A 15776-nucleotide genomic window follows, 5' to 3' on the forward strand; every position below is an offset into this window, starting at 1 on the left:
ATTATCAAAATGTCATAAGAAGAATATAAAATGCACAGAAGTAATGAATTTACAGTTACCTACAGGCACTGATACGAGACACGAAGAATTATTTCTCTATTTTAAAATGTTCGTCGTTTCTGTCGATACAAGATTGACGGCAGTAAAAATTGGATTTAGTCCTCTACATAGTTCATTTTGATTTTTTTCTTCTCATTGAATGAAACTTTAATTCCGCGTATCACTTCATCACGTATTAATTCTGATTTTATAGGAACTCTTCCTTTTTTTTCTTCGTGTTATCAATGGATAAAATTCTAATGGATAAGATTGATGTAGTTGATGGAAAATTCAATTTATTCATTCTATTGGATAACACATACATCGTTTCCGTAATTTTTTCTTAATTTTTAATGTTGTTTGTCAGAAAATGGTTCCAAGCATTGGGACATGATTGATGAAGTTCAAAGAAAACTATATAAAACTTTATATAAAGTTATTATTAATGTTATTAGGTAATATTACATCGTTTGTTTCAGAGATTTATAAGTTCTGTACAATTTTTCATATTGTTCATGAGTAAATGATCTCAATTTTAAGTACCATTTTGTAGAGGTTCAATGTAGTTAAAGAAATTAACCATAGAACCAAGAAATTAATCATAATTGTGTGTAAAATCAATCATAAAATCAATTGTGTGTTTGTTACTGGTAAATCTCGGGCTTTCCTATATAATTACTGCATCGAATTCTTGCTCCAAATGAGACAATATTTATTTGATTCAAAATATCTCTCGCTATTCGACACTTTATAAGAAATAACTTTTTCTACTCTCCCTAAACGCATTACGATGTTTAATATCGATACTTGCTAATAAGGCTACAAACTTTCCAAACAATCCAATACATATGTAAACTCCCTAGAGTTCATGTAGGATAGGGATTCTTTTTGTTTTACGGGTAGCACGACAGGCTGTGTTTCACGGACAGACCGATCTTCTTTTGTTTTACGGACGACCATTTTAAGAAGCACGTTTTTCCCGAACGGAGGGACAGAGAGTTACGTTAGAGACAGACAAGGCTACAGAATAGTTATTTAAGATTTTAAAGACTGAAGAAGAAAGATCGGTAGCTCAGGACGTTGAAAATCGATTCTCGATTTTCAGGTAAACATTGCACTAAAGACTTGTTATTTCCCGTTTAGATAATTATTGTTATTTATTGTTATAGACGCATATTAATTGTTGTCTATTTTTGTATTTTATTATTTACTTCATAATAAAAACTCGATTTTCAGACCACAGAATCGATCCCTGAATTATCCCCAGATTACGATCTTACACATATATTGCGATATCAATGACCTTTTTCTGTTTTTGAATTGTACTTAATAACCAATATTTTTATTGAAATCCTCTAATAAAACCTCAGACAAGTTATATTTATATAATATTCATTCTTATTTTGACTCATAGAACGCGCTGATAAAGGTATAAATATTTATACTGTCATTTGTATTTAATAATATAAGTATTAATAATAATAGAAATAAAAGATGTCTCGTGTAAATATCGCGAGCTTTATTTTTTAAATGATTAGAAATGGGAAAAAATGTTATAAAAAGAGGATGAAATAGTATATAGAATGAGGTATGTCTCGAAATTAACTTTATGCCGTTGATGCATTATGTATAAGCTCTTTTCAACTGCATGTCATTTTTGACTGCCTATAAAAAAAAATTATTATAAAATACTGATACTTAAAAATGATAAAAATTTGAAATTTTATATATTATTTCTTTCTCTTTATTGCGTAATGAATGTGCAATATAATATGCGTGAAACAATTAATTTCTATTGAAATATATAGGCCTGTAGTTCCTCTTCGTTTGAACGAAGAAATTATTCTGTTAAATTATTACGAATTATTTCTACTAGTGTGTTAGACTTATAATTATTGTAGTTGCGCTATACTTGTGGGTTTCTACTATATTTTTGGCTCCCAATAAATGACGTTACGCAATATTTTGTTCTGCAAGCTCAGCTCCGTAGAGTTCAGTTACCATTGAAAGATCAAGAATCACCTTGACCCGATCGCGTAACTATTCTGCTGTCTAACAATAAGTGGTTTACATATTCAATACCTCATTGTAGAGTTTACCAGCTTCATCAGCTATTCACGTATACATATATTTTTAGATCCTCCTACCGTCTACCTCCTACGACCTTATTGTTAGTTTAAAATCTTGCACGTAATATTCGAGCAAGCAAGGGAACTTTTGTCTAATAATCTAATTCACAACACAAGCTGATTTCTACTTATTATATTATATTAACTTACTATTAAACTGTGAATGACAATATAATTTTAACCGCTTTTGGTAAAGTGCTTTCTTATATCTATTTATCTTGTTGTTGGACAAAATTTATGTACTTGTATGTGTAATATATACTATTACTTTTTTCCTCCGAATCCTCCATATTCTGTGGATATTTTATTTTCATTCTGTTCGTATTATTCTACGATTACTATCGAAAGCTTTTATTACATAGAAGTAACTATTGTTTTTTTCATATTTTTCATTTCTCTAATTTGCATTATTATTTATACCGGTAAAATCCTGCAAATGCAGGAAAGAAGGTTAAATTTCTTCAAGGTGAAATTGATCGAGTATGTCAATTAACTGGCCGTGAGATGAAATATCATCTGAGCGATGCGAATGTGGAATGTAACAAGGAAACCAAAGCCGAACGTTCCTTCTCCATTCTAGTTATTCCAAAGGTCATTTCCACCGTTGTGCATCATAGTTAGACCTCAGATATATTTAAGAATTTATGAGAAAGTTAGAAGTGTAAAAATGCACAGGATGTTCCAAACGGTTTCGTTTGGTTACAGTATTTCGTCAGCGAACGAAATCTCTGCGTAGGTTTCATTTCTTTATTTATATTCATAGAAACGTGAAGTTATTCATTAAATACGTCAATCTTTATAGGGAATAAAATAACCATCCGAAACTAACGATTGAAACGAATTCCGGTTTTCTGTATCGTACGTGATAGGAAATTTTAACGGGAAAAAGTTTATTTTACGAAATACACGACCGGAAATCTTGATGCTTTTGGCGCTGCGCTGCGCCACGCTATCCAAATCGTGAAAATCTGCAGAATTCAAATCTTTCGTTTCTCACGTTTCGAAGAATGCAAACGAGGTAATATCACGCAACAGAAATGACACATTCTGTTTTATATGGGCGATGGTGGTGATAGCTTATTTTTTCTTACGAAGCATGTGCAGTAAAACTTTGTTTTAAAAAATCACATATCTATGTGTTAATATCATATTTTTAAATTTCTATTTTATCTGCTTACCGTTACACTACTATACACAGCTATTCTGCTTGCTTATGACTACATATCGTTAATTATCGTTGTTAGTTACTATTTGCTCCAAATAGCACTATATTTGCAGCAAAGTGATCTATAACGGTCATAAAGTATTTGCACGCCTTATCAATAGATACACTTATTTTCCAAAGAAAAATTTGTTTATCAGGTTCTACATTTCATTTTGGTAATACGAAATTTTTGCAGTCATATGAAAGTACATACTATCAAATGATAATATATTTTAATATATATTTAATTAATTGCTATGTAAATGTTATAATAAATACAGTGGTGTGCAAATATTTGTTGCACCCACTATACATATTTGTAATAATTAACGGGTTAAAAACATCATCCTACTAAATGTCATAAGAGGCTTATAATCAAGTAAATTTATAAGAAAATATATAACTTTATTCTCTGTCATAGTATAAGTCAATACTTTTTGCTAACCATGGATCAATATCGAATTTGAATGCATTTTTTGTAAAACTTAATGAACTAAATTGGCTAAACTAAACTAAACTAAACTAGGTTAAAAGCTTTAATTCCAGATATGTAATAGTTATAATTTTGTTTCACACTTGTCAACATATATCGAATCTGATAATTCATAATTAGATGAACTTTTAAAGATTTTAATGGATGAAATATCACATCATGCGAATTTTATTCTAATGTTGACCTGTAATAATACTGATATTTATTTGTTATTTAATGTTGAATATGATGATAAGAAAAATTGCATTTGTGTTTGACTCTATTAATTTTTTAAATAAATATTTCACCCACGATAATTAACGTGATTTCCTTTAACGATAGCTTCTAAGCTTAAGGGTTAATATCATTTTTAAGAAAAATATAAACCTACTAACAATTAAGCGACGAAACCAAAGAACTCGAATTTTCACAATCATTCGAATTTTCAATCATCTTTGTATACAACGGTCTTTTATCTTCTGTCTCGATACAATAATGGATCTCTTATTATTTGAATACAATGAATCTCTCCAGTTGGATACAAATCACATCTTTATCGTTGTATTGTAATGTACATATAAATTACATCTTCATATTTATATTATACACACGTACGTATGTACTTATGTAAATTACATCATACTTATATTTTTAATTTGTAAGGTTACAATCCGTTTCTCTGAAATCTATCCATCTATCTTTATTACAGTTGAATCTGAATAACTCGACCTCTGTAAGACTACAATTTTCATCCCCTTTCGCTCCGCTGCGAGAACTTCTAGGCGTCGAAATAAAATTGCATATGCATTATTTTATCTCGGTAACTCGAACTTAGAACAGCCAGACCTCTACTGGTCGAAGTGTTTATCTTTAAAAGTTGAATTTCTATCGCTGCTGCCTCTGCATCTCAAAGTGTAACCATAGTTACGCTATATGTCGTAAGATGTAAGAAGCCGGTTATTCGATATTGTCTCCTTTCCTCCTATTGTTAGGATTTTCTCAAATAATGTAGAACGGATAACATGAGACGACGTACCTCTACTTCGTCGCTCTCCAACTACGTGTATATCCTTGAAACTAATCTTTTTTTCGTCAGTCGTGCACTTGCTATCATGTCCCGCGTCTTTAACCTTTTTATTTATGTACGTCGAATACGATGAATTCTAAAAGGAAGTGCTAACTCTAAAATACTAACGCTTTCTGAAAAGATGAATGTAATAGCGCGTTCGTAAAGAAAACTTCAGTATGTCGAATCTTCGTTTGCTAAATCTCTTTTACTTCGAAGCTTTCGACAAGTCTATAATTCAAAGATTCTAGCCCTTTCTTTGAGGTTCGAATTACCGAGATTCGACTGTAACATATAATTCTGTAATTATAGAAATTTCTAAAAAAAAATGATAGAAAAATGTCGAATAAGTCACAGAGATGAACTTCATGAGCGAGTTCAATGTGAACACAATTGAAATGTAAATAAAGAGTCGCATGGGCTCTTATGTATTCCTATAGAATATAGCAGATGCACATTGTACACGTATGCTCATAAATTGTGTTAAATTATAATTAGTTAAGGCCAGTGTTGGTTAACCAGCATGGCCATTCCGTGAGCATAAAATTTATTAGAAAGAAGAAATTTAACAAGTTTCATTTTCGGTGACTCACGTATGGGTCATGATAAGCCGAATTTACATATTCAATGACGCACCACTGTAATGGCGTGTAAAAGGAACGACGAGTATCATATTGCAAGTATCGCAACATAATTTAAATATAAAGCCGAAGAAGTTTTTTATCCACAAAATTTCATAATTTAAACCTGAAGGTTTACAAGAAACTTCTTGGCGCGCTACGCACAAAATCTACCTAATGTTTATGTATTACTGTATATGATGAGCAAATATTTTCTAATAATAAAATAAATGTCTGTTAATGTGTATCGTGTTCGCATATACATATTTATATGTATATTAGCTGGGGAAGACGAGCAAACTCGTTGTTACATAAAGTTCTCAATTTCTTGGACATAATAATTTTGTTATTTATGCATCTACGATTTTCTAATCCGTCATATTAAAAGTATTTCACTTTGTATGTAGTATACAATTTTTTTAAATAAAAGTAAGTTGTGTTTATCGACTCAATTCTATAATTATAAAAATTTCTGATTAAGAAATGGTTCGGTTAACAGGCTATATATTAAACGATAAAAGTGTTTTGGTACAATTTAAACAATATTGTAATGTATGGTATTTTTGTTAATTTTGTTGATTAAATAGAATATGATTTATTAAATGGAATATGATATTCTTGTTACCGAATTGGGTTCATTAGAGTAGCTTTATATTTCACTGATAAATGGGAAAGAAATATTTATCGACTATGGCGCTTACATATACGATACGATGGAAAATGTCTAAGATAGAAATATAAATGATAACTCTTAACATGCAAGGCATCAACTTTCATCGAATGACAAATTTTTCTTTGATTCTGACACATCTTGCGAAACTACCGAGCGACCTTCTTTTCTGAATACATTAACATACGTTCAAGATGTTTCATTTGTCTTTTCTGCCTGCGTATCTTTATTATTTTTAGCAGTATAAAATAAGTATTACGTAAAGAGCATCGTAAAAAGACAATTTTAGTATTCGAATTTGTTCTTTTTAAATTTCTGACTTCATCGATATGAGATGATAATATATGTATTTGAGAATAATATTCGTGCCTATCTTTGTTATCGTATTCTTATATCTTATTCTTGTATCATATTCTTATATCTTTATAAGTAATCTATTAAAAAGCAGCATAACAAAATTATCAGTGATCTCGAAAACTTAAAATTAATGTTGTGATTCGAAATTTATAATTACAGTATCTTTTATGTAGAAATAAACAATTTTGTTGTTAGTATTTTTCTTGTTCCTTTTTGTGCTGTATAAAATATCGAAGATGTAAACTGATGAAATGCAAAGATTGACAATGTAAATGTAATGGAAAAAGAATTGTATGAGATGTTGCCCAGAAAATTCGTACCGATTTTCGATTACCGAGTTTCGGTAAAACATCTTTAGAAAAAAATTTGGTTAGCAGACATTAATTTTTGTTACTTTCATACGCTCTTAAATATGCAAGGAAACAAAGTGCATTATAGGCATTTGATGCTTTTCTTCCACCGGAAGGGCAAAAATGCTGCACAATCAAGGAAAAAAATATGCGCTGTTTATGACGAAAGCGCTATAGCTGAATTGTGCAGAGGCGATTTGCTAGGTTTAAAGCTGGTGATTCTTGAAGATAAAGAACCCCCGGGTAGGCACTCCATACTGATGAAGATTAGATTAAAACTCTGATTGAAAATAACTCACGCTATACGACACGTGAATTAATAGAAATATTAAAAATATCAAAATCCACCACGAGCATTTTGTGAAGCTTGACTATATGAACCGTTTTAATGTATGGTTTCCCCACGATTTAACGGAAAAAATCTGAAGGATCGTATTTCCATTTGCGACTCACTCTATAAACGCAAGCCATTTTCGAAGTAAGTAGTGATGAGCGATGAAAAATGGATTATTTATAATAATGTTGGACGGAAAAGATCTTGATGAAAGCGGAATGGATCACCTTTAGCCACCCCAAAAGGCGGTCTTCGTCCGAAAAAAAGCTATATTCTGTGTCTGGTGTTTCTACTAAACAACCAGCCGATAAATTCGGAAAAGTATTGCTCGCAATTAGGCGAATTAAAAATAGCAGTTGAACAAAAACGTCCAGGCAACTAGCGAATCGAAAAAGCGTCGTGTTCCATCAGGACAATACGCGGCCTCGTGTGCCGTTATCTACTCGACAAAAGCTGTTGGAGCTTGTTTGGGATGTGCTACCCCACTCACCATATTCGCCAGACATTGCGCCCTCAGATTTCCGCCTTTTAGGTCATTACAAAATTCCCTTAATGGTAAAAGCTTTGACTCTTTGGTCGACATAAAAAACCATATTGAAAATTTTTTCGTCGAGAAATCTGAGAAGTTCTGAAAGGATGGAATATTCAAGTTGCGTGAAAGGTACAGAAAGGTTGTGGAACAAAACGGCACCTATATAATTCAATCGTATACCAAAATTTAAATGTGCTGCATTTGAATTTTTCTTAAAAATCGGAACGAACTTTCCGGAAAACCTAATACATGTATGCCCTCCGTTATTTCTAACGGCTCGAGGTAAACCACGATTGATTTTGCCTTTTTTAATAAACCATGTGACGTAAAACGCAGAAGAAGGAGAAGAAGAGAAGAATATTAATATTAGTTTAAAACCAGTTAGCTTGTCACTCGAAATAATAATATCGTGATCTCATAACCTCTTATTTTTAAGCATGTCGGTTTGTTTTTGTTATAAATAAATTGTATCATATCTACGTTTACATGGACCAATATTCTCTTAATTTAGATTGGTTCTTCTTCGTTAATATTTTATTCTATAACGCTTCAATTAATAGATTGATATACATATATTAATTATTACATATAACGTCAATACGTAACATTCACTTTAATTTAAAATTTAATTTAATAAATTATTACAATTAAATTAACTAAAATTAAGAAATAGAAATAGAAATTACAATCCAATAACGTCTTTTCTTCTTTTTTTTTCATGCAGTTTAAATTTCTATTATCATTTATAATTTTATATCAGACACTCGGTTTCTTAATTATAATCTTCGCATTATATTGAACCAACGATGAAATATGAATTGAAAATTTCAGGCGCACTTAGACGGAGCTCTTTGGATCCTGGTGCCAGACGATTCTCTTTGGGTACACCTGCGATTCCTCATAGAGCTTCTGATGCTTGTCTAGATCCTGTACACGCCGCCATCCTCTTTCGAGACGCGAGAGGGGTGAGTGTTAACTTTAATCAAAATTTTGATAAGTCGATGCTGGTTCATCAATGTTGATTTTCGTAATCTATGTCTATCTGTCAAGATCTTTATTGGGGATAGGTAACATATAGAGTGTTCCACGTAAACTTGCAATAGTTGCGATATATTTCATTCACATAAACTTGTGGACGTAAGAATGTAGAGCATCCATATAATATGCAGAGATATAGAAAATTTAAAAAAACACCCAAAATATTCACTATAATACTTAGACTGCGGATGTTTATGGATAGATGAGTAATTTAAAAGTGTAAAAATGTATAAAATGTAATGCGAATGTAAATATCCAAAGCATGGTATATTATACTTATTAGTAGATGAAAGACACAGCTCTGTTTAAGTTCCATTCTTTTGGTTAGCCTTTAGTTAATAACATTTTGAATTTATATGAACATCCATAACTCTAAATTCTAATAATTATAATAAATACGTATTTATTGGATAAAACAAATTTCTGTATGGTTCCTATTTTTTTTAATTATGTCCACAAAAATATGAAACTCAATAGACAATATTTTATATATTTGGTAGAAAAGATTTCACGATCGAAAATTTTCACTTTAGATTGTTTTTTTTTTTATATTTCAAAATCATTTTTTTTATAACTTTTTAAATATTTTTATAGTATATAAGATAGTAAATAAATAATATAAATAAATAAATAAATAGATAATGGTGAACAAGACGATTATTAATATACAATATGTGTGATTTATGATGGCTTTAAAAAAGAGTGTCGGATAATATTTTGTCGGAAGATGAAAGCGGATGGAGCTTATGAGCCTTAGCGCATGAATTAATATTATGTACATAGATAACACCCATAAAATTATTCTTATTTTGGCGATTGAAGGCCGAGAAATTCATGTATTTATCACGTTAAGAAAATCTGTTAAATTAAATTGCAGCCATTCATATTGTGTTTTCTAGTAAACTGAAAGCGAATAGAAATTTCAATATAAAGATTTTGTACGGTTTTGCTTTTCTGTAGATTATAGTCTATTGATATAAAGATAAAAGAAACGTTTCTCAGTAGATATTAATATCTTTCCATTATTTAGAGAATCAAATGTACGAGTATATTAATGGTATATTAAAATATATAAAGTTTCATTAAAAAACATTAGTGAGCTCGAAACTCAATTAATTTGAATTAATTAATTATTATTAAATATAATAATGAAAATAATAATAATTATTATCTATCCTATTCAATGGCATTAATAGAAATGTTTTAACTATGCTGATGATTTCCAAGATCAACTTCTCTTATATCTTTTCTTTTTATATTCAACTATGTTAATAGGCCTTGTGCCTTTATTAGAAATTATTATTAGAAATTTATACGCGAATAATATGATAATTGTCTGAAAAACGACACCTCAGAGCCGTAAAATAAACATGACATGTGCATTATTTTAATAAAGAAAAGTAGTCGCTAATAATAATCCAATAAGTTAATGTGATTTTAGATAATAAAACAACATTCAACTGTGCAAGTTAAATGGAACATCTTATATATCTAAAGACTGAGTTCCTAGCGTATTGACTTCTTTGTTCTCGTATGCTTAATTTAAGTTGTATTTAGTTGAAGACGATTAGTGCAAAACATAACGATATACAAATATTTTTTTCACATCTTTCTCGTTCTCCCAGATACAAGCTTCTTGCAACGGTAAATTTTTCATTATCACGCATTCCATGCGAGATAAGAAGCTCATGTTTGCAAGACTTGACGATATCCAATATCTGCATCGCGTTACGCGTCTACAGTATCCTTAGGCTATGGTTTTCGCACAAGGTTGCTGGATAACTAATGGAACATAAACAAAATGTTCGTAAATCGCTTATATTTTTCGTTTTTCTCTTCCATTTGAACGCGTTATACATATGTAAAGCATTTGTGTATATCGTCCGACGAAACGCGAGAAGAATCTAGGTCACAATGAAAGCTTGGAACATAAGAGAGAGGGAAATTCAATAGAATCGTATAGAAAAGAAGTAACGTTCTTCTCGTAGGTGCTTTATTATATTGGAGAAATGGGACAAGGTTATCCTTTCTGCTTATGTATCTAGTCAAATGAACGAGATATGCGACAAACTCATAAATGAAAGTTACCAACTTGATACATAAATTGTTCGTTAATGATTTTGATTTTTCTCTTACCAATTAAACACATAGATAAAGTTGTAATGGTCGGTAAGTAGTATCCGGTTGTTGGTAAAGATGATACCTACGATATTTTGATAATGTTTCTTAAGCGATGGAACAGCTATTCTTTCTATGTTATCGACGCTAATTTAAGTTCATTTTTATTGATATTTGTTAACATGCAGTTGATTTTCTTCTCTGCATTTTTTATTTCATGTTGTGGCGACTCTAATTTTAGTATCATTTTTAATATTATCGATTTACCATGGAATAGTACATATTACAATCACCTACAATGCTACAACATTAATAGTGCAAGAAATTTGAACTATATATAATTATGAAATAATGAATGAGATATAGGATACGATACGGTTGTATACACAGGTATGGAAACTCCGGTGGAGGGGAGCTCTTAATGTCGGGAATTGTGTTTTACAAATCGGCCGCCATAGAGTGCTACAATCGAGAAGTTAGAATTTTGTATTTAGCGCCATCCTTTGGTGAAAGCATTGAAGGTAAAAAATATAAATTAAACCACTAAGCTTACTCAATGACTGAACTAAATTGCTTTTCACAATTCTTTACCATTAATTTAAGGTAAATATATATATACAGAAAACTGTACATTAAATGAATTAATTATGAACTATTATTAAATATGTATTATTTTCAACGAAAAAATTTAACAAAATCACAACTTCCAAATCAAATATGCATACATATATTTAATATTTTTATATTTGATGCGTATATTGGAAAGTAAATTTGTTTTTAATTTTCTTAAATTCGTTAAAAAATTGTGTAACTATTAGCTTTATTTGTAATACATGTAAATAATGTCACTCCCAAAGTATACATGATTAAAACATTTCAATATTATTAAACCTTTTATTGTAAAAGCAAAATTATAGTGTAATTTTAGACTTTATAAAGTTTTTTAATAATGAAAAAAATATTTATATTATATAACATTTATTAGACATAAATTAGATATAAAATAATAAGAGCATAATTACAATAATCGTATATGTAAGACAGAAGTTGGTATCTATTATCATTATCGCTTTTTCTTTCCATGCCCCCTGTTAATAGATCCACCGTGAGATGAGTACGTGGCCGCATTAAGGAGAGAAAAAGACAGAGAAGAAAGGTTCTGACTACTTTTACACGATGGCGTTACACAACAAATCCTAACTTTTCAATTGAAGCGCCGTATCGGGGACAGATTAAGAAACATTTTCCGGACTGTATATATGGTCGTGGCTGGGGCTAAGTCTTATAGGCATAAGGCAGGATCAGGAAATGTTTCTCAATTTGTTCGCAGTAAAATGCTTCGATCGATTTGTGAAGCTTTGTCGTACAGCGCGACCTCGTGTCTTCAACCTGTAGCACGACCGTGCACAACATTTTCTGTATCACTATACAGAATACATAGTTACTTATATATTCTGAAAAATTATGAAAAGTACTTTACTTCAATTTCATTTATATTCTTTACCTTCAGTGCACACAGTTATTGCTTTCACCGAAGAATGGCGTTAAATATAAAAGTTTATACGTTATGGCTAGTTGCCGATTTGCAAAGCGCATCTTACGATCATGATCACGACATTAAGGCTGAATACACACAAGCGACATTTTACGGCGGAATCTCGCTATGACCATATAGCTGTCTTTATTGTTCTCAATAAGAAAACAAAGAAAGAAATATGGTCACAGCGAGATCGTATGGTAAAATGTCGCTCGAGTGCATGTAAGCGTCTCCGTTACCCCCATTACGGAAGTTGTCAGACCTATATGCTGTATGTACATATACGATCATGAGAGTATGTATTGTATATATATGAAAAATGTTACAGTTATATATTGTCTATGCTTATATTTAGAAAACATACGTAGAGAATGTGTTTTTATCGAAACTCTATTATGACTTCAAATATAGAATCGAAGATTCTACGATTTGTTAAGGTGTATTCTTGGAGCTTCGTCAAATATGCGTCGTGGAAAGGGTGCAAAAATTTGCTACCAGTGATATATAAGTTTACGAATAGTCTTGAAAAACATTGTCGGGTAATATAAGACACATGTTCTTCGCCCTCCATTCTTATTTCCGCAACTTTTTATTCCTCTCATTTTCATTCTTCTCTTCTTTACTTTTCTTCTTCGTGTTCTTATTTTTATTTACAAAAATTGAATGCCTAAAGCTTTTCGAAAATCCTTTTTATTTACTCGAATTGTTTTCTATTTCTAACCGCGAAATATATACCTAAAATTTATTTATTTTCATTTACTTGTTTACTTTAACTTCCTATAACATGACGTAACTTGAAAGTTACATTATTTAGTACATTAGTTACAATAGTATATAATAGTAATAATAGTACAATAGTATTTATATATATAAATCTGTGATTTTAAATATTATTTCGTATATTTATTATTGTCATATTTTCTTTTATTATTACTATATTATCACGTCATTAACAATTATTGAAACCTATCGCCTCCACCGCCTCTTTATTTATATGTATAAGTAGGTTATCAAAGTTATAACTAAACTGTAGACTTTTATGCAAATTTAGAATTTTATAAACACAACTAAAGAAACAAAATTTAGATAGAAATTTGTTTTAACTATTATAAATTACACCGAATTCTTTACTTTGTGTATTTTATGTAGTTTTATATATTATAGATATGTAATTCGCGCGCCTTTAAATTTTATACAAATGAATAAAAATCCGCAAACTAGTTATAATAAATGTAACATTGCTATATAAATCGATATAAACCGTGTTCTTAGAGGTTATACAAGATACATTATTCCCACTATTCCATTAGTCTCTTAATAGCGGGGCACTCAGAAAGGTTTTATAATGACAAATATCGCTTAGAATAGATCGAATAGATCTTCATTCTTTACATGCAAAACAATTTGGCTAGAAGAAATGAAATAATTTTAAGATCGTAAAAATGCAGTAAATATAAATAAATTCCAAGATGTTCGTAACAAAACAACATAACGTGTAAAGATGAATGTTAATTGTACGTATACAAGATTTACTCTAGCAGATAGAACATATACAGCGATTTGATAGTAATCAACCATATTTTTTATGAGCAAAGAAAAATCTGCTTATATAGATGATCTAATTACACCTCTGAAGAACACGTGAAATATTTAGGGAAATTATATATGTATCTCCGCACATATATATATATATATATACACACATACAAGCGTGTTGAAATTCGAATAAGTTCTTTGTTTTGTATCACTTTCTCTTATTCACGTTGCATTTATGGCACATGCCCCTACGCTTATCTGAAACCTTATCGCTCGTGTATCCATAGTTGAACGACAACTACACACGATAAAGAGTGTTTACAGTCTACGCCATGAACGTAGTTAAATATATACCATACATATGTATGTCATAATCTCAATATGAATAGACTTTCGGGTACAGTTACTCATAAATTCTTACAAATCATGCGACCATCAAAAGTATTATAAAATTACGAAATGGGTTAAAAATTTAAATAAAATGTAGGCGCCCGCAAAACGACATCTACGTACAATATACTTTAATACTTCGAAAGATACGCTCTATTGATAAAGTAGTGTAGGAAAAAATATACAGAAAAATCGATTTACTATAGACTCTCAACGCAGATAATTTCGTAGGTCATATTGTGAATCGATTTGACTATCAAGCGATTAAAAAAAAAATTTGTTTGCCGCAAACGTTATCTATTACTCATCGTGTACCGAAGCTGTATAATTTGCATGATAAGGTCTGTTTTTACCGCGTCCTTTTTAGATGTACCGATGTTCATGAAGTATAAAGTATAAACGAATAGAAACGGTTCGTAATCTGCATGCTGAAGTTTATGTAGACATCAATTTCACTTGTTCACATTCAATCACACTTGTAAAACAGCCTTTGCGCGAGCTACTGTAATCGTTGTTTTGCCGCAAAATTTTAGTATTCATTATGTAACTCACGAATATTAGGAAATTTTGATTTGTCAAATATTTATTGCTATGTATTTTCAGAAAATTGTTGCCCTCTCAGTTTTTCATTTTTATTGTGTTTTTTAAACTGATACTCTGATATTTTGATACTTGTATAATTTTTATAATATTTACAAGTTTTGATCAAGTTTTTCACAGAAAATGACAAGCTTGTTTTTATTATTTTACTTAAGAATATGAGTAGGATGTTTTATGGTTTTAGAATGTATGTATCTATGTTTCGTAGAAACATTTTGGTTCTTGGTTTCGGAACCATTTTGGTTGAGTAGGGTAATGGTTGTTATACATATCGAAACTGTGTTTAATTTTATATTATTGTATATTCGATTATTTTTTATATAAATTATCAATAACTACATAAGGGAGATTCATAATATGTACATACATTTCTTTCCCCCCCCCCCCAAAAAAAGATATCCATTTTACACTTTCAAAAACTTAATGTATTTAACGAGATCGAAATTTTCAGAAATATGATATATTCTTGCGTTCTGCATAACATATAATGAAAAACGACTTCCATAGTAAAGAGAAATAATTCTCCTGCAAAGATTTACTGATAAATATCACGATTAATCATACTTAGAATTTGTTGCCTTTTAACAATGAAGATATTTTTAGCTTTCCAATTAAATTCGATACTCGATTATATTATTTATTGCTTCACATATTGATTTTGTCAGCCCTAACTGACCAACCTTGCTATACTCTACGATTAAAATTTGGGTCATCAATCAATCATATACATTATACATATATTATACATATCTATTACATATATTATATATATCAAAATAGTCTT

At 30.3% G+C, this 15776-nt stretch overlaps 1 protein-coding gene across 1 annotated transcript in view; it reads left to right on the forward strand.

Moving 5' to 3' along the window:
• Positions 1-15776, forward strand: part of LOC100643749 (serine-rich adhesin for platelets) — a 133438-nt gene that overhangs the window by 83462 nt on the left and 34200 nt on the right. Inside the window, exon 8 of the mRNA XM_003402229.4 lies at positions 8605-8738. Coding sequence (XP_003402277.1) covers positions 8605-8738 — 134 coding nt within the window. The remainder of the gene's footprint in view (positions 1-8604; positions 8739-15776) is intronic.

The sequence above is a fragment of the Bombus terrestris genome, chromosome 6, assembly GCF_910591885.1.
Source record: "Bombus terrestris chromosome 6, iyBomTerr1.2, whole genome shotgun sequence".
Taxonomy (NCBI): Eukaryota; Metazoa; Arthropoda; class Insecta; order Hymenoptera; family Apidae; genus Bombus; species Bombus terrestris.